This window comes from Danio rerio, chromosome 8 (assembly GCF_052040795.2).
Source record: "Danio rerio strain M-AB ecotype USA chromosome 8, GRCz13ab, whole genome shotgun sequence".
NCBI lineage: Eukaryota > Metazoa > Chordata > Actinopteri > Cypriniformes > Danionidae > Danio > Danio rerio.
In genome coordinates this window covers 14,293,470-14,313,692 of record NC_141028.1, presented here as the reverse complement: position 1 = coordinate 14,313,692, position 20,223 = coordinate 14,293,470, and the positions used below count along the sequence as shown (strand labels likewise).

Here is a 20,223-nt window from a genome sequence, read left to right as displayed (position 1 = left end):
TCAAAGCAAGGTAGCAACAGGGAAACAGGCAAGGCTGAGAAACGCTCAGTAGTGTTAGCCGGGGCAGAACAAGACTTCGCAATGAACTGGAGTGTGTCTGCTGCTTATATGTGTGAGAGTGGGTCATCAACTGAATGAGCTGTAGGTGTGCATGCTGTTAGTGTAAGTGGATGACGTAAAGTTAGAAGTCCGGTGATGATGACCTCTGCTGGCCAGCGAGGGGAATGACTGGGACCGAGTCGGTGACATTAGCACTGTCAACATGTTGGTAAACATTACCTGTTAGGAAGTGTTAGAAAGTACCTGTTAGGAATGTCGTGTGTGTATTAGGCTTGGGCGGTATCCAAATTTTGATACCGTCAAACCGCCTCCATATTTTACCCCGGTATCCGGTATTACCGGCGTAATAAAAAAAAATTATGACGTAAGGCTCAGACAGCGTCACCAAACTGTTGGCTTAAGCCTAAACCATTCAGAAACTGAATACATTCTATGCGACCTTAGGCTCGCGGTCAGGGAGAGAGAGAGAGAGAGAGAGAGAGCGCAAAGCGACGCACAGCACCCCTCTCTCTCTCTCTCTCTCTCTCTCCCTTTTACACATATATACACACACACACACACACACACACACACATCTCTCCCCGCGATTTATTCAGAAATTTACTCCCACACCGTAAGAAATCTGGCCGGCTCCCGCGGAACAGCAATTATACCCGATAGGTCCCGAGTCCGACAGGTACATTTTGATTGACAGCTTTATACAGCGCGAACCCGTTCACAGCCTACATTAAAATGTGCTCATGCACACAGCTCTAATGCATTTTTTTCAAGAATGAGTCATTTATATGTTTTAACATCATTTATTCGTAACAAGCGTAGACTATAGGCCACTTGAAAGTTGGAACAAAGAAATAAAATAAGTCCTACAGCTGTAACATCGTAACATCTCAGCACTCTATAGGTCTAGGTACATGCACTTAGCCTTTAAATTAGCCTACACACCAATGAAAAGTAATCTTGCTTAACAAATCAAATTAAAATAAACTCTAAATGATGACGGGTATTTTGGCGATAACGAAATTTAGTTAAAGGCTCTGCAAGATGTTTCTCCACTTCTCTTCACAATCTGGCATTAGGGCGGCGGTGAAGCTCAATAATAAAATAATAATGCCACCATTAGCCTGTATGCTCTGTCTACATTATGATTATATGGTTTAATTAATATTTATGTATCATTTTAAACCCTGTACTCACTAAGATTAGGCTACGTGTGTTTGTGGAGGAACATTATTAAATCTACTGGCTTTAGCGCAGTCTCACTCATGGTGCGTCCAGCAGCTGAACACCCTTTCCTGCTGCTACAGGTCGAGATGCAGTTCTGATCCGGCTGATTTTGCAAGTTTTTTGGTAGGATTGTTTGTTCATCTTCTACCAGTCAGGAACATGCATTTAATTTTTCATGACAGCAGTTTCACTTTAGCGAATGGCCTCTTCTTTTTACCCTTTCAGCTTGCGGTTTAGGGCTCTACCGTAATACGCAGTGTATGAGCGACCGCGAAATACCTGCGGCTGGAATAACCGCTCCTTCTGAGCTAGTGACTGACTTGACCGCCGTCAAAATTCTCTTTTTTTTACTACTTCGTCATCATTTGTTTCACCTTTGCAGGTATGGATTTTAATGCAGGGATTTGGATTTTTTCGGGTCTCGCCGGGTTCGGTCAAAGATCTTCAGCTCTAATGCAGACCTCTCGTTCATATTAACCACGTCTCCCTTCTGTTCAGTCGAAACTGCCAAACTGCAGGACACTTTGAAGCGCGACTCGTCACGTCACCTCTCCCCCTCCCTCTCCCCCTTCTCTCCCTCCCTCTCCCCCTTCCTTTCCCTCTCTTCTCCACACTGTCCCGTGATGACAACCACACATACGTTTTTGTAAGCATTAAATAAAGGATATTTCATATTTTATGACGGTATAACGGTATTGAAACTGACACCGTTGCTATTTTTAGATCCCGCGGTATACCATAATACCGTAATACCGCCCAAGCCTAGTGTGTATATGATGAATTTCTGCTGTTGGTTGTAATGTGAAGTAAATCCACATTTTAATGATTAAACATTAACATTAGCAAACACTTGAGCAGCAACACTGTCACATACTCTATAATTGACATGATAACATATTGATCATGTCAATTATTGATAACATATGTTCCATATTGACATGATAACATCACACAGTTGCTGCAGATTTGTCGGCTGCATATTCTTGATGTGAATCTCCCGTTCCATCACATACGAAAGGTGCCTTATTGGACTGATATGTTGGCACGATGCTCAATTGATACTAAAGGGCCCAAAGTGTGCCAAGAAAATAACCCCCACACCATTACATCACCAACACCACTCTGAACCGTTGTTACAAGGCAGGATGAATCTATGCTTATATGTTGTTGACGCCAAATTCTGACCCTTCCATCTGAATGTCGCAGCAGACTCATCAGACCAGGCAACATTTTCCCAATCTTCTATTTTCCATTTTTTGGTGAGCCTGTGTGAATTGTAGCCTTAATTTCCTGTTCCTGCTGACAGGAGTGGCACGGTGTGGTCGTTTGCTGATGTAGCCCATCTGCCTCAAGCTTGGACATGTTGTGCATTCAGGGTTGCTCTTCTGCATTCCTCGGTTGTAACGAGTGGTTATTTGAGTTTCTGTTGCCTTTCTATTAGCTCCAACCAGTCTGGCCAATTCTCCTCTGACCTCTGGCATCATCAAGGCATTTGCTCCCACAGAACTGCCGCTCACTGGATAATTTCTCTTTTTCAGACCATTCCCTGTAAACCCTAGAGATAGTTGTGCGTGAATATTCCAGTAGATCAGCAGTTTCTGAAATACTCAGACGGGCTGGTACCAACAACCATGCCACATTCAAAGCCACTTAAATTACATTTCTTCCCCATTCTGATGCTCGGTTTGAACTGCAGCAAGTCGTCTTGACCTTGTCTACATGCCCAAATGCATTGAGCTGCTGCCATGTGATTGGCTGATTAGAGATTTGTATTAACAGTTGGACATGTGAGCCTTATAAAGTGGCCAGTGAGTGTACATGATACCATAATTTTCAAAAACTTTAGTTTTCGGGTGTTTAAATGGAAATGACAATGGTAGCATTTTCAAAAAAAAATTTTAAGTTGTAATAAAATTTGTAATAGATTTTCAGATTTATACATTTTTAGTCACAAAACACCATTGTCATGTTAACTATCTAGCAAAACACAAGAAAAAGGTTTCTTTTTTTGACTGAAATCTTTGTCGTGTAAATGACACCCTAGTCAAGCTAGGAAAATAAATTAGCTGCACTCAAAGCTGCTTTAAAAATGATATGCTACTGACCAAGTAGGTAGGTAGTTTAGGGTTAGGGTTAGATTTTGCGATATGGGTTACCTAAATTAATGTTGTAAGTGTTGTTTTTAACAATGTGGCAGCCAAGATTATGTCACTTCACAAAAAATCTAACTAAAGCATGCCTGGAGATCTCCAAAATAGTGACTTAGTATTCCTTTTTTGTAATATTGAGTTTGAGATTATACAAGGAACAGGTCTTACGTAAGAGGAACGAAGCGTTCATCAAAAAATGTCTGAATGTAATAGTAGCTGCCTCTAAAACTCCAGTATAATTTACAATTAGCAGTAACCCAACTATAGCACATATATTTGCACTGTGTGGGAAACCAGAGCTCTCGGAGGAAGCCCATGCCAACACAGGTAGAACATGCAAAATCCACACAGAAATGCCAACTGACCCAGCCGAGGCTCGAACCAGCAACCTTCTTGCTGTGAGGCAACATCGCTACCTACTGTGCCACCACGCCACTCTAGCAATGTTAATAAAGGCTTTTTAATTCTATTCACTTACTTTTCAAATGCCGTGGACTTATGATTTCATTGATACATGGACCTTGTTGTGAAGTAGTTTCAAGCCATGTTTAGTACCTATTATAGAGGGAGCTGCATCTGAAACTGCATACTACTATAGACCATTTCAATGTGGTCATATCATTGGCCAATAAACATTTCCTGCTTTTTAACAAACAATTGCATAACTGTAACAAGAGGCTATTAAATCATAACTTAATGTTAAACTTAATGTTAAACCAGCTATCATAACATTATTTATCAATATGTGGCTCTTTTTGGATTCTTGGGAGCTATAGAAATAAAAAAATGTAGAACAGGAAATACGTTGGGACCATTGTTTTGGTTTACATCCCTCAAAATAGTCTATAGTAATAGTAGGTACTACATCCCAATTTGAATTTACTTCATGACCTATAGAATAGTACATTCTATATGGTATGAATGGATTTGGGATATACTAAATTCTCCATTTGCCATATTCACATCACCTTTCTGTGTCAGTTGCATCACTTTACTCTAATTCATAAATTCTCTTCTGTGGCCTCATGGGATAGTAAAGTGTGATCCACGTACTTCTAGATTGCTGTTTATCGAATACTGTGAATTTAGACATGCATATCAGCTCACATACTGCTTTTTACAAACTATATAGGTATGTGTATCTGAAATTTGTGATTTCAGACATCTTATAGGTGATTTTGGAAACAGCACCTTATTTTCTTTGTTTTTAAAAAAATCATTCATTCATTCATTTTCTTGTCGGCTTAGTCCCTTTATAAATCCGGGGTCGCCACAGCGGAATGAACTGCCAACTTATTGAGCAAGTTTTTACGCAGCGGATGCCCTTCCAGCCGCAACCCATCTAGGAAATTAAATGAATCAATGTTTTGAAATGTATTAATCTTTTAAAGAATCATTTTAATAAACCGAATCATTGAATCACTCACTAAGACATGGACTCGTCACCACCTATATGGCAGTTTAAGGTGTCATATTTATTTATCTGTGACATGCCAGCACACAAAAAAACACATTTTTAAAAAGTTAAGTTTTTAACATTCCAAACAAGAAGTTTTTTCAATATCTCAGACCTCTCAATTGATGCTACTTTTAGTTTGTCGCTCCCCGGCCCTCTCTTCCTGCATTTTCTCAAAAGGATTACATTGATCCTCTGAAGCATTTAACGGACAAATCCTCCTGAGGTCTCCAGTCTCCAGGCTAAATCACAGATCTCGACACTGCAGGCAGAGCAGCTAATAATGCCATGAAAAACTTCAGACACGCCATTAGACTGAGTGTAACAGCCATGACGGCTCTGATCATCATAATCAAAGCTGTGATTATCGGCTTCATCCTAATGACAAAGAGCTGATGCCGCATAATGAATTTAACATTAGTATTTCATGCTTTGTTTGTGATGTCATTGTAGAATGACCTCACCTCCAGCTGGAGCACCAACCATCATATGGCCAACATCTTCGACTTCACGCTGGACGAGCTTCAGAGCTTGAAGAGGTAAATTCAACTTCATACTTCACACAGATGGCTTTTTCTGTTTTGTGGCTAAATCATTCACAAATGTGAAACTGTTTTATTGCACTATATTTTTTTTTAAATATTTGACTATTTGACTCAATATTTGACTTTCTCAAACTGAAATTACATTTACAAAGAAGTTGACAAAAAACAAAAAAATTAAACTACTTGCTGAAATTGATCTAATTTTTAGTTTTTAATTTTTTTATTTATAGACATATTTAAAAAATATAATAATAATTAAAATGACAAAACAGAACCATATTATAATCAAAACTAATTTAATTATAAATAAAGTTAAAAACTGTACATATACTGTATAATAAAATATGAATTAAATATCTATAAATTAAAATCTTATTAAATATTTTACATTTAAATATATTTAAATATTTAAATATTGCACAGCCCTAACACACACACACTGTTATATAAATTATTGGTCATTCCACCCACATCTAATGCTAATAAAAGATTTAATGAATTCAAATCCTGTCACTCATGTATTCTGAACACTGCATTTTAAACATGCAGATCGTTTAACACTGTCCTGCTAGATCATTATTCACCCTTGTCCTCTTTAGTGACTTCATAATGCATCAAAACCTTGAGGCGCATCGTAACAATTAAACGCCTAATACAGAAATCTGCATGCTTGGGTTTTGATGGCTCATTCGATACGTCTGGCCTTCATTTTTTATGATAAAGTTGTCTCACCTGTGGTAAAAAAAAGCACCAGAAATTAATTGTCGCCTTTCAGTCAATGTTCATAATGAGGTCTCAATTAAATTCAGTCTGCTTTCATCACGGCACGCTTAACCTTTCCTCATTACCTTTGATTTGAATCCTTAAGCATCTATTTATTGGCTTTCGAATAATCGCGCTCATTTGCATCCATTTCCCTATGAAATATCAGAAAGGTCTCTCACTGTTTCCCCAATCACAACGGAAAAAAACCCCCACATTTTTTTATCAACACGGTGGGTGAAGCGATTTAATTATACTTTTCTGTAAAGGTTATCGTCTCTCAAACAGGCCTGAATAATGAGAGAACTGGAAACACTATTGGGGCGCGCAAAGCTTTCAGAGGCGCAATCGGCCGTCTAAAAGGAATTGTTGAAGAGTATAAAGGAGAAATCTGGAGTTGGTTTTCGGTCATAATAAAAAGGGCACGTTGGGTTTCATCATACAAAGCCGTGAACTGTGGTTAATGACTGCCATGCTTTGAATGGTAGTCCTGATAAACTCTGTTATAGTCACAATCCCAGTGCTGTATAATGTGTTGAATAGCAAGCAGCAGGTCGGATCAACTGTATTCTTTTGTATTCTTCAGTAGCCTTTGCTTTGGCCTCTGGGGTACAGCTAGATTAAACAAGTCGAGAAAGATAAGATTAGTAACTTAAAGCCAAATTGAAATGACGCTCCTTTTTTCAATGTGCTGTTTTATGTGAGAAGTTTTGATTACTAAATTAAATGTTATTTATTTACTGTACTGTTTTAAAATGTGTTGATATTTAGTCGTTAGAACTAGAACTATAAAATGAATATATTATGTTATATATTTAAAAAAATAAATAAATAAATAATAATAATATATTAGTAAAATTATTATTATGTAATAAAATATATATAAAAAAATAAAAGCTAAGGATTTTTTTTTCTAATATTAAGATTTTTACTTGCCCTGCAAACATTTTTATTGGCCCCACAAAAAGAGAAGTTAATAGTTATTTCTTAGACATATATTAAATAATGTGTTAAAGGCCAAACATAACAGTATACATACACTTTTTATTCAGCATACCTTTAGCATAGCACAATTTCTTTAAACACTAACCATTAAAAAAAAAAAAACTTTCTCATACATAGCCTCATTTCTATTGTCAAGTTTTGTAAAAATCTATCTGTTGAATTAATCTATTATGAAAACGTTGGCCAGAATTATGCATTATAGGCTTAAATTATAGAGAGAAATAACAGATGAACTGAGAGTGCAGTCTGATCATGAAGCAGATCAATGTTGATCTTTCTTCAGTGCAGTGCAGAAATGAACAAAACCAGATTGAAATTAATAAGATAAAAAAAAAAATAATAAGATTGAAATATTGAATAATTATCAGATAGTAATTTCTGACAAATTTTCTGAGGTATAAACTGTTCTCTGTAATATTTCAGCTTGCTTTCACTTTCGAATTTGAAATGAAACACATTTATTGGTAGGAATGACATTTTGCCCTACTCATAATTCTCTTTTCATATTCGTATATGGCTATTACACAACCATAACACACTGTGATGTAGCCTGGTTTGTTAATTCGTTGGATCGTTGGATCGTTTTGCTTTCTAAATACAATCGATCCACTGCAGAGTTAGTTTCAATTGAAAAAAACATTTCTTACTTTGTAATTTTTTCTTGTTTCTAGTTGAAATATCTACAATTCAAAGCAAAAAAATGATTATTTCACTTACTCCAGAGGCAGATCATTTCCTTAAAACAAGCAAAAAAGTATCTTAATTTTCACTTATTTCTTCTGACAGTGAAAACTAAACAATATTTTTACCTGGTCTAAGAAGTTTTATATATATATATATATATATATATATATATATATATATATATATATATATATATATATATATATATATATATATATATATATATATATATTTGGACAAGAAACAAGACAAAATAAAGTAAGAAAAGCTTTTTTGCATTGTGATTATTCAATTTCTGTACCTGAATACGGTTGATTAATTTATTTTATCTTTGTCATGATGACAGTTCATAATATTTTACTAGATCATTTTTATGAAATTTCTGTACAACTTAAAGTGACATTTAAAGACTTAACTAGGTTAATTAGGTGAACTAGGCAGGATAAGTTAATTAGACAAGGTATTGTATAACGATGGTTTGTTCTGTTGACGATTGAAAAAAAATAATAATTTTGTCAAATAAAACAAATAAGACTTTCTCCAGAAGAAAAAATATTATCAGACATGCTGTGAAAATTTCATTGCTCTGTTAAACATCATTTGGGAAATGTTTAAAAAAGAACACAAAATTAATAATTGTGACTTCAACTTCAACTATATATATATATATATATATATATATATATATATATATATATATATATACATATATATATATATATATATATATATATATATATATATATATATATATATATATATATATATATATATTATTCTTTTCAGTTATTTATGTATTAAATATTACAAATACTAGTTACAAATAAGCAGTTAAAACTAGTATGTCAATGTTTAGCAATACCATTGTTGACATCTTTTTCTTAAAACAATAAAATAATAACAAATACAAAAAATAAAAAATAAACCTGATAAAAATGCACAACCAAATTGCCATTTTCTTCTTCTACTTGTTTCTCAGTACCAGCTCAGGACAGACATTCAGTTTGGACCAGGACTCGACTGATGCGGCCAGCACTTCTGGTTCTGCCACTACCAGCGTCTCCTATGACTTCAGGTACATTTGAGTCCCTTCACATCTCTTTTCCCCATTAACAAAAGATAACAAAACATTTGTATGTATTTGCTAAATGATCACTAAAATCTTTGGACTGTTTTTTATATCTGCCAATGTGCTCTATGCACAGCTAGTGTATGTCAGAAAATTATAAACTTCCAATGAAAGCTTAATGTGACTATTTCCTGTTACAGCATCAACATTGCAATGCAATTAAAAGTACATTCAGTTAAATAGACTTAATTATTCATTTAGTTGTTCAAACGTAAAAACTGGATGAAAGATTATGTAGACTTAAGCGCCATCAGGAGCAACAGGCTAGTGCAGAAACTTCATTGAAAATACTGGGGTAAAATAAACTGTCGTATTGTTAATGTATGTTAAAGAAATCAGATCTTAAATGTGACGAATTTGTAATGGAAAGACGTATACCCCGTTCTCTGTGTCACTGGTTACATTATAATAAACTCTGTTCTGTTTTGTTTCTGATGATGGGTCAGAGCAGATGTGTTATACTGCGCTTTTATGCAGAAAATTTGCACATAGTTTTACAAAGAGGTGCTTTAACTCACCAAAGGTTTGCACTCTCATGTGTTGCTGAAAACATTCACAGGGAATTGTTTGGGAATAAAGATTGTGAAATTCTGAATCTAAATAGAGTCAGTGGTGGCAAAAACATCCCTGTTTTTACAGGCTTGATTTAAATAATATGTGTAATAGAATAAAATACTCTTGTGAAACTATTCTTACAGGTTAGAGGAGACAGATGGTTGAATTTAAATACAAACACACACACACACACACACACACACACACACACACACACACACACACACACACACACACACACACACACACACACACACACACACACACACACACATTTATTATCTGAAAAATGCTCAAAAGAATCTTCTGGGCTTAATTCTGTAATTATATAAGTAATGTAAGTATTATATACATATTTTAACAAAATGCATAATGTATGTGTATCAGTATATTAGATCCATGAATTAGAGTTTGTTTGACATGAAGACAACACACTACTAACGCAGCTCAATCAGGCCTCGCACCCTTGAGAAGAAAGGATTTAAATTCTAGGTATTGCAAGGTGTACGTTCCTGGAAGAAAACTCAAGACTACAGTTAAGCCGTTTTGAGCTCAGAAAGAGCACTTACTGATATAGATTCATAACTCCCTTTGGTGTGAGTTTGTGCTTTGTTATTTTGAAGGTCTTATTCATGCTCAAATAACAGCATTTCTTTAGAACTAAAGGAGGCTGGAAGTGTAAAAAGCTTAATAGGAGCTCTTTAACATGAACAGTCTAACGCCGTAACAGCTCTCTGCCAGTGAGACTGAATCACAGAGTGAGTTAGATAATTCTGAGTCATGAATTAGTTTAATTGCAAAGTTGTTTAACAAAAGTTATGCTGCTTTCGCTCTTTGTATGTAAAAAAAAAAAATGAAGGCTTTATGTGTTTTTTAAATATGAAACAGCCATCTGGCAACAGTGGCAAAAAGTGTAAGACCTGATCTGAGAACATTGTTAACATTTACTGTACATTTCTCAATGCACAAAAAAACATTTAATTTCTTCTTTTAAAAAGAAATTGAATACATTGAATTTTAACAACTAAAAAAGAATTGGAAAAATCTAGAAACTCATGTTAATGCAGCTGAAATATAAACTTGCTTAGCCGTGGGGCTGTAGATTCAGCGCTCAGCTCTGCTGTGATGTAATCCTTCATAGGCCATTGCGAATCAGCCATACTCCTGCTCCAGTATGATTCATATGAATGAAGTTAAAGCTGTGTATTTGACATATGAGGTCACCTTAATGGATCTTTTCAGTGGAGGACCATTAGCAGGTGACCTGCTGGTACCATGCAGACGTGGAAAACATGTTTTTAAACCCTGGAAGACAACTAAAAGAAAACTCCCTATTCATTCATAACTCTGCTGCTTCCAAACATTCACAAAGGGTTAAAAATAACTATGATGGTATGAATTGAGTGCTTTTTAAAATGCTGATGAACTGTAGAATCAAGTCATTAATTTCATGTCATTTTTATTTTTATTGTAAAATGAAATAATACTAAACTGAACTATACTTTAACCATTATAATGGAGTCCAAAAAAGTTGGCCTGGTTCTGCGAAGCTAATAGTTTTTTCCCATTTTTTGCTCACATTTATCAAAATTTGAACGTATTATGTGGTGATGTTACAGTATGTCATATATATAAATATATATTATATATATATATATATATATATATAATTATTATTATTATTAATATTATTACTATTATTAAAAACAAGCTTATATTCTATTGAATTGTAGTTTAGTTTAGGATAATGTGATAAAACATCACATTTAAAGGGTACCTATTATGCCCATTTTTACAAGATGTAAATTAAGTCTCTAATATCTCTAGAAAGTGTATATGTGAAGTTTCAGCTCGAAATACCACACAATTCATGTTTTTTAACTCTTTGAAATTGCCGCTTTTAGTCTCTGATCCTAATTGTGCCATTTTAGTGACTGTCGCTTTAAATTCAAATGAGATTGTGCTCCCAGCTTTCTTTTTAAACAAGGACGGAGCTACAAATGCCTATGGGCTCTGTTTTGACTATCCAGGCACAAAGTCCAAAGCGCAGGGCGCAAAAGCATTAAAGGCGTGTCAGAATCCACTTTTGCTATTTTAAAGACAAAAAAATCCACTTTGCGCCGTGGCGTATGGTCTAACAGGGTTGAGCTTATTCTCTTAATGAGTTATAGGTGTGTTTTGAGAATAGACCAATCAGAGTCTCATCTCCCATTCCATTTAAGACATCCATAAGCCTATACAAAATTAATTTAGTTTATTAAGCGCAAAGATTTGTTTCAAAACTATTTCTAAATTCAGTTCTATACTCCAGCAAATGAATAAATGAACAATAATAACGAAGTGTGGTCAAAAAACTGAGTTATATCCAAATACACATGCTGTGCCCCATATGGTCTAAAATCTGACAGGTGGGAAAATCTAAGCTTGTTTTTAATAAAACAAATATAAATATGCATATAATAAATAATACAGCTAATAATAATAGCATTATACGAATGCAAATTGTCATAAATAAACTAAAAAAGCCCCCCGAAACAAAGAAGGCATGGAAGGCGGTGGTTTTTATATTTTATATAGAAAATAATCATTTTAGTAATATTTTATTCCTTTAATTATTTTTCATTTGTAAAGATATTTGCATATAACGCGCCAGCAATGCGCCTTAACACGCCTCCTTTTTTAGACCAGAACGCCTATGAGCACACATATAAGTGCAAATGCATTTGCTATTTAAACAGCGAGCTGGAAAACATCAAAATGACTTTTGAACTGAGCTGAAACAAGCAAACAACAATTGCGTTGCGCCAAATTGCGTAGGGTGTATGATAGGGCCCTGAGTGTCAGCATAGTGGTAGATTCAAAATTTCTTTTTTTTAAATTCTTTTTTTAACCATTAGAACCTGGTTATATTCACAGACTGTTGCCACACAACTGTGTTTAAACCCCTTATTAAATAGATTTTTGCATAATAGGTCCCCTTTAAACTCTGATCATTGACTTATACTGGTATACATGCATGCTTAGTCGTATGTAATAATGAGAGAAAAGTCAAATGCATCTTAATGACAGAAGGGATGGTCTTACATGCAGGCTTGAATTCAGGAGCCAAACCTTAGCAAAAGAGTTAATCCACAAGAATAGTCTTGTAAACAGGCAAAGGTCAGGGCAGGCAGCAAACAATCGATCAATAATCCAATATCCAGTCAAAAATCCAAAACACGACACGGAAAAAAATGCGGAGAATTGCACACTATAACAGTAATACAAGACTGAGCAATGGTTGAGTGTGAATGTGGTGTTGATATAGTGTCTATTAGCGGTGTAAATTATCTGCAGCTGTGTGTGTGTGTGTGTGTGTCTAGATTGATATTGGTCTGAACTGGGGCAAAGCATGATTAAATGTGTAGTCTGGGTGAATGAGTGGTGAACATGTGTATAAAATTTTTATTTAATATTTTTCTATAGCACAAATTTGGACCGTTATCGTAAGTTATTTTGTTAGATAAGCTCCAGATTTGGCTTCAGTATTGACTAATCTATTGTATATGTGTAACCCCGCCAGTTCTATGACACCCAACCCACTCTGAGCTGGTATCAAACCGGCAACCTTCCTCATGGGGAGTCGGTTGCTCTACCAAGGCGGCTAAAGACCATGTCCTCTAGCGTCTGTCGCTAGAGCACCTTTAGAGGTCAAAGGAGTGAGGTTTACCTGCACAGCACCTACTGGCTATCATCCGTTACATATGCACAAATATAATATTGTATAGCTTCCTTCTAAAAATATGTATTTAAAAGATAAGAGTCGTGAGGAGTGTACTTATATATATGCTGAGCACTGTATATATACATACTCACACGCTGGTTGCTGGAGTGCCCTCTAGTTTGTCTGTTGGATACTCCAGCTAATACTTGTGACACCTTAAGTGTAAAGAAAATAATAGGTTTCATTATTTTAAAGTGGCTTTATGTAAAGAAGGCTTAATTGCTTTAAACAGTCAAAAAAAAAAAAAGGTTAACGGTCTCGTGAAGTGAAATGTGCATTTATTTATTCTACAGTTTGTTCGACAAAGAGAAAGTGTGACATAGAGCAGCTCCTCCCAAAAAGAAGCAGCCAATGTAATTTTGTTCTATCACCGCTCTGCTTGTACCCCTTCAAATGTAAAGCGTCATGAAGGGGGCGGGGCACGTCAGATACTAGAGAGCATTTGATTGGTCACAGTTTGATGAGAAACTGAAGTATGAGGTGACTTAAAAAAAAACGTTGATTTATTTAGGCGTAAATTGCAAACTACAAGCCTTACATATTTATATTAGTTTTATTTCTTCTAAATGGGAATTCTGTTACTGTTTTGAAGCACACCAGCTTTTAGATCTCTTAAAAAAAGCAATACTGATACTATCAAAAAAAAATTGTCATAAGACCTTTAAAATGTTTTTTTTTTGGTAGTTTGCATTAGTGAAAATATATTATTAAATTAAAATAGGATACTTTTCTGATTTTCATTCATTCATTTTTCTTCGGCTTAGTCCCAATTCATCAGGGGTCGCCACAGCGGAATGAACCGCCAACTTATTTAGCATATGTTTACACAGCAGATGGCCCTCCAGCCGGAACCCAGTTCTGCTAACCCCCATACAGTTTCGCATTCGCACATACACTACGACCAATTTAACTTATTCAAGTCACCTATACTGCATGTCTTTGAATTGTGGGGGAAACCGAGCACCCGGAGGAAACCCACGCGAACACAGGGAAAACATGCAAACTCCACACAAAAATGCCAACTGATCCAGCCGGGGCTCGAACTAGCGACCTTCTTGCTGTGAGATGACAGTGCTAATCACTGAGCCACCTCACCAATTTTTTTTTACATGAACATATTTGTCCTCTATAGACCTACAGTGCAGTCTGTTTAACCTTTATACACACTTGACACAAAATGACCTCAATGACTGCGGCTAAACCACCACACTGTTGACCTTTATCCACTCTGCTTTTTATTATACATGAGCTTGAGAGATTTGTCATTGTGTCTCTGGTTTGTCCCTCTCCGCCTATCATCTGGCTCTTCCACAAGTGTTCTCTTCACAGCTCCACTGCAGCGTAATCAATATTGCTGTAGCGGGACAGTTTGGCAGAGCGGCTGTCGCTGTAGATTCGCACCTCTCCTGCTGGGGCTGCACTCTGATGCCCACAAGTTAAAGAGGAATAACAGGCGTCCATCACCACCTGATGTGCTGTGTAAACCGTCTCTGACAGCTCGCTGAGAAATATGCTGTCAGATTATGGATTATTTATGGTTACGGGCACTTGTGTGCTCTGGTTTTATTTTGACTGCAGGTGAATAGGGTTAAAACAAATCGCTATATTTCCCCAGTTCATTGATTTGCAGACATTTTTTTAATTGTACATTTTTGGAAACGTAAATTTGCAAATAAGGCAGTGTTTATTTAAATATGCACTCATTTGCATACATTTCAAGCACAAAAATCTGAACGTTAGATGAAGTCAGGTGAAAATATCTTGTTTTATTATTTGACGTTACAATCAGAGGTTTTTACAGACAGGGTTTTGACAATTTCTTTTTATCTCGACATAATCTAGAAAATGCGGCAAACAACCAGAAAGGAAATTAACTTTTGCAATTTTTTAATTATAATAAGTTTAAATGTAATCTGGCAACTTATTTAGGAACAAATAATTCTGTACAAATGCTACATAATGTATGATTAAATATGGATAAATTTGTATTTCTATTTATACGTTAGAATTATCCCCTTGAGATGTACCTCATTCATTAGGATTAGCCCCTGGAGATGTACCTCATTCATTAGGATTAACCCCATGAGATGCACACGTACTGTACCTCATGAAGTATATCTCATTTTGAAGGGGTCCCAAAATTTATTAAAATCATACACTCACCGGCCACTTTATTAGGTACACCTTAACGCAAATTTCTATTCAGCCAATCACATGGCAGCAACTCAATGCATTTAGGCATGTAGACATGGTCAAGATGATCTGCTGCAGTCCAAACCGAGCTTCAGAATGGGGAAGAAGGGTGATTTTCAGTTTTGGGTGAACTATCCCTTTAAATACAGAAGCTGAAAATGCCAGTGAAAGCATGCCAGAACTGAGGATGCCATCAGTCAATTATAAATTTGGATGTCAGGCTGTCAGCATTTGTGGTCCAGTGTTTGGATTTTCTTTGAGTTCTGAAGGTCAAAGACTCTGTTCCAGGTGTTTTCAGGCTCCACTGTGGTGTTGTTATTGATTAGCAGGGATTTTTGCATGTTGTCTAGTTTTGGCCAGAATCGTCTCTCAGTGTGTCTTAAATGAACAGGAAAGGCGCACAAAAAACACACTTAAAATTAAGTCTTGCAGGTAAACATGTTGAAGGGTTTAAAAGACAGGAATCATGTGGTCAAAAAAGCAGCAAGAATTGGAAGGAGTTTTAGATTAGAAAAAGTACTATTGAAACGTTTGATGTTGATTGATTAATTTATATATATATATATATATATATATATATATATATATATATATATATATATATATATTTATATATATATATATATTGATTTATTATATATTTATTGATTTATTATATATTTATATATTATATATAATATATATTTAAAAGGTACATGTATTATTATTAGTATTATTATTAGTATTATTATTACTATTAAGGCTTCATTTATTTGAGAATGCTGGGAAAAGAGTTCTTATTTTCTTATATACAGATTTGTCGGCTGCACATCCATGATGCGAATCTCCCGTTCCACCACATCCCAAAGGTGCTCTTTTGGAGTGATCTCTGGTGGCTGTGGAGAAATCAAGACTCAGACCAGGCAATGTTTTTTGCAATCTTTTATTATCCGATTTTGATGAGCCTGTGTGAATTGTAGCCTCAGTTTCCTGTTCGTAGCTGACAGGAGTGGCGTGTGGTGTGGTCTTCTGCTACTGTAGCCCAGCGCTTCAAGCTTGGACGTGTTGTGCAGAAGAGCTTCTCTGAATGCAACCTTGGTTGTAATGAGTGGTTATTTTAGTTAAATCAGCTCGAACCAGTCTGGCCATTCTCCTTCGACCTCTGGCATCAACAAGGCCCACAGAACTGCCACTTACTGGATATTTTCTCTGTAAACCCTAGAGATGGCTGTGCGTGAAAATCCCAGTAGATCAGCAGTTTCTGAAATATTCAGACCAGCCCATCTAGCACCAACAACCATGCCACATTCAAAGTCACTTAAATCACCCTTCTTCTCCATTTTGGTGCTTGTTTTGAACTGCTGCAGATCATCTTGACCATGTCTACATGCCTAGATGCATTGAGTTGCTGCCATGTGATTGGCTGAATAGAAATTTGCGTTGATAAGCAGTTAGATGGGTGTACCTAATAAAGTGGCCGGTGAGTGTAGAATGGCATTAATATAAAAAACGTGCGAATCAGACTCCATGTTGGCTATTAATGTTTTCCTGGTGACAACCTAAAAGCAGAAAATAACAGATTTACATTTATGTTTGCTAAATACATGCTGATTGACAGCGTGACACAGATGTAGTACATTCTTTAAATCAGCAGTTCAGTAAAAATAAAAATTATGTTCTCTTACACATGTCATCGCCATGGCCCTGAAATCCTATTTGCATCTACTTGAGATTCAAAATAAGTATTGGGAAAATAATGACAGATTTTTCTTTTCCAGGTGAAAAACTTAATATGCAAACTTCTGTTCTGCCCTTTGCTTGTCTTCCTCACAAAACTCTGTAAAGATTTTCTCCTTTTTTTCTCTCTTTGTTGAATCACCACTTCTTCAGAAAAACCATCACATTCTTGGTAGTGATGTCTCATGTCCCGCAGGCCGGATTCTTATTCAGTTAGTAATCCCTTAGATTTGGTCAGCATTTTTTCCTTTCTTTTTTTGTCACCTACTGCAGCGGGCCTTGAAAAATCATAACCAGAGGAATCCAAGGCCTGTGTGCATTCAATGTGCAGTTAACGGATGGCTGGTTGGAGGCTGCCAGATAATCAAACTACTGTTGTCATGATGTATTGAACTTCAATACAACACCTTTGAAACCATGGGAAAATATAGACACAGCATTAATTAAAATAAAAATATTTATGCTAGTCTTAATTATTTTCTAGTGTTCAAGCAGTGTTAAGTATTTTTACTACTTATTCAGTCAAGCCATTTTCACTTGCCCAAAGAAAATTTTGACTTGATCATTCATTCATTCATTTTCCTTCGGCTTAGTGGCTTATTTATCAGGGGTCACCACAGCGGGATGAACCGCCAACTATTCCAGCATATGTTTTATGCAGCGAATGACCTTTCAGCCGCAACCCATTCTTGGGAAACAACCATACACACTCATTCACTATGGCCAATTTAGTTTATTTATCCACTTGTAGCACATGTCTTTGGGCTGTGAGGGGAAACCGGAGCACCTGTGGGAAACCCACACGAACACAGGAAGAACATGCAAACTCCACATGGAAATGCCAACTGGCCCAGATGGAACTCAAACCAGTGACCTTTTTGGTCAGTGAATGTAGGATTATAATAAATTATGCCATCTAGCATTCAGATAACTTTCACATATCTTAAAGGATTTGTTTACCCAAAAATGAAAAGTCTGTTATTAATTACTTACCCTCATGTTGTTCCAAACCCCTGAGACCATCGTTCGTGTAAGCGATGCTGACAACAGGGGTGAGGATCCAAATGCAGGTTTTATTGTGTAAAGAATGGTCAGGCAGACAACAGTCAATACAGGAGCACACAGATGTACACGGGCAATCCAGAATCATAGTCAAAAAGCAGGCGGATGTTCAAAGGAAGGCAGCAGACATGTATAAACAAACAAAACAAAACAAAGCAAAGATCAGTACACGGCAAGACTAGAAAAGGGAATCTAACAAGATTCAGCAACTCGTGTGTTTGAGCGTCAGCTGTGTCTGTTTGCGATCATGGGGATCTAGGCCATGTGTACGAGTGGTGCATGACTGAATATGTAGTTCTTTTGCTGGCAGATTTGTAGTTCTTTAGTGATCTGCATGTTTACTAGCAATCTGCACAGGCTGGATTGCTGTTTGCTAATTGTGACAGTTTTTCTTTTACACAAATTATGCAAGATATTATAGGTGAAACCGCAGTGCTCCTGATTGCATGCAATGTACTGATAGAACTTAAGCGATATGAGCAGCTGACCAACAGGAAATATGTACAGCAGGGGAAATAAGTATTGAACACATCATGTTATTTTTCTGGGTATAATATTTTAAAGGAGCTGTTGACATTGAATTGAATCAGATCTTGGTAAAAACCCAAACAGTACAAACATAAAAAACAAAACAAAACCAAAAAATCTGAAAAATGAGTTATGTGTAATAACAATGGGATGACACAAGACACAAAGTATTTATTACTTCATATAAAAGGCTTTTTTGCTGCTCTCTCGTATGGAGACGCCTCTCAAATGGAGAATGAAGTCTCATGCATTGATCAGACTTCAATATTTCACAGACTTCAATAGTGTGTAAAAACTTGATGGTTCTGTGGGTCGCACCTATCAAATCTGATCTTTATTTAGGTATCTTTATTTATCAGGTAATTGGCTTGGCCATTATACAGCTTGATTTTATTTCTCTGAAAGCATTTGAGAGTTTCCTTGGCTTTGTTTGGGATCATTGTCTTGCTGAAATGTCCACTCTCATTTCATCTTCATCATCTTGCTAATGTAGATGTTGGACTAAAGCAGCTGATATTAATTTACAATGAGGAAGGGCAGAGTGTTGCTGAAGAACTATGGAGAGATTTTAGCTGCTGTCTGGGCTTTTACTGCCTTTCTACATCTCCCTTTTTTCATGTGTTCAATTATTTTTCCCTGTGTCATTTCATTTTATTATGCATGGTTTAATGTGGTAACTAATTAGTTTTAGTTTATTTTGCATATGTGGATTTCTTTGGGTGTTACCAACTTTCGGTAAACATTTCAAGTCAACGGGATCTTTAGAAATATGTTTTCTGAGAAAAATGGTGACATACTCAATACTTATTTCCCCCACTGTATATACTACAAAGTATGGGGTTCAAAATTGAACTCTGAGGGAAACCAAATTTAACAGTAATGATTTTGAATTGACATTAAGGGTGCTTCCACACTAGCACTTTTGATTCACACCCGGATTCGTTTGACATCGAAATACTGTACATTTAGCTAGTGTGAGCGTGTCTTCTGAACTCGGGTGCGCACCCGTGAACCATACCCAAGGTGGTCTGGGGTACGGTTCATGCAAACTCTGGTAAGGTTCTTTTCTGATATGGATTAAATCGAACCAAATAACGGAAGTGAACCACCAACTGTACAACAAACTTTAGTTTTCATAACGTTCATTCGTGTGTGTGTCTGTGTATCACCTACCTTGGTGACAACAAGCAGGACTGATCAAGTGCAAACAATGACAATGTCTGCTTGTCTCCTCCAAAAACGACTTCTGCAGACATTGCATGATGTTCTGAATGTTTTTAATGTTTTTTTTTTGTTTGTTTTTTTGTGCCAGATAGACACAACAAAACAAAAGATTCAGTAAAAGCAGAATGATCGTAATATGCTCCATTTCAGAACTTTTCTTTTGTGGG

General features: G+C 36.1%; 2 protein-coding genes across 6 annotated transcripts in view; one reads left to right on the top strand and one right to left on the bottom strand.

Moving 5' to 3' along the window:
* LOC147842591 (uncharacterized) overlaps window positions 1-20,223 on the bottom strand; it is a 496,599-nt gene that overhangs the window by 292,051 nt on the left and 184,325 nt on the right. The gene's annotated exons all lie outside the window — the stretch shown is intronic.
* Window positions 1-20,223, top strand: part of phf19 (PHD finger protein 19) — a 62,260-nt gene that overhangs the window by 35,448 nt on the left and 6,589 nt on the right. For 3 of the 4 annotated variants that reach the window (XM_087263496.1, XM_087263497.1, NM_001128526.1), the window contains 2 exon segments: window positions 5,344-5,429; window positions 8,866-8,961. In XM_087263496.1, coding sequence (XP_087119622.1) covers window positions 5,344-5,429; window positions 8,866-8,961 — 182 coding nt within the window. 4 annotated transcript variants of the gene reach the window in all.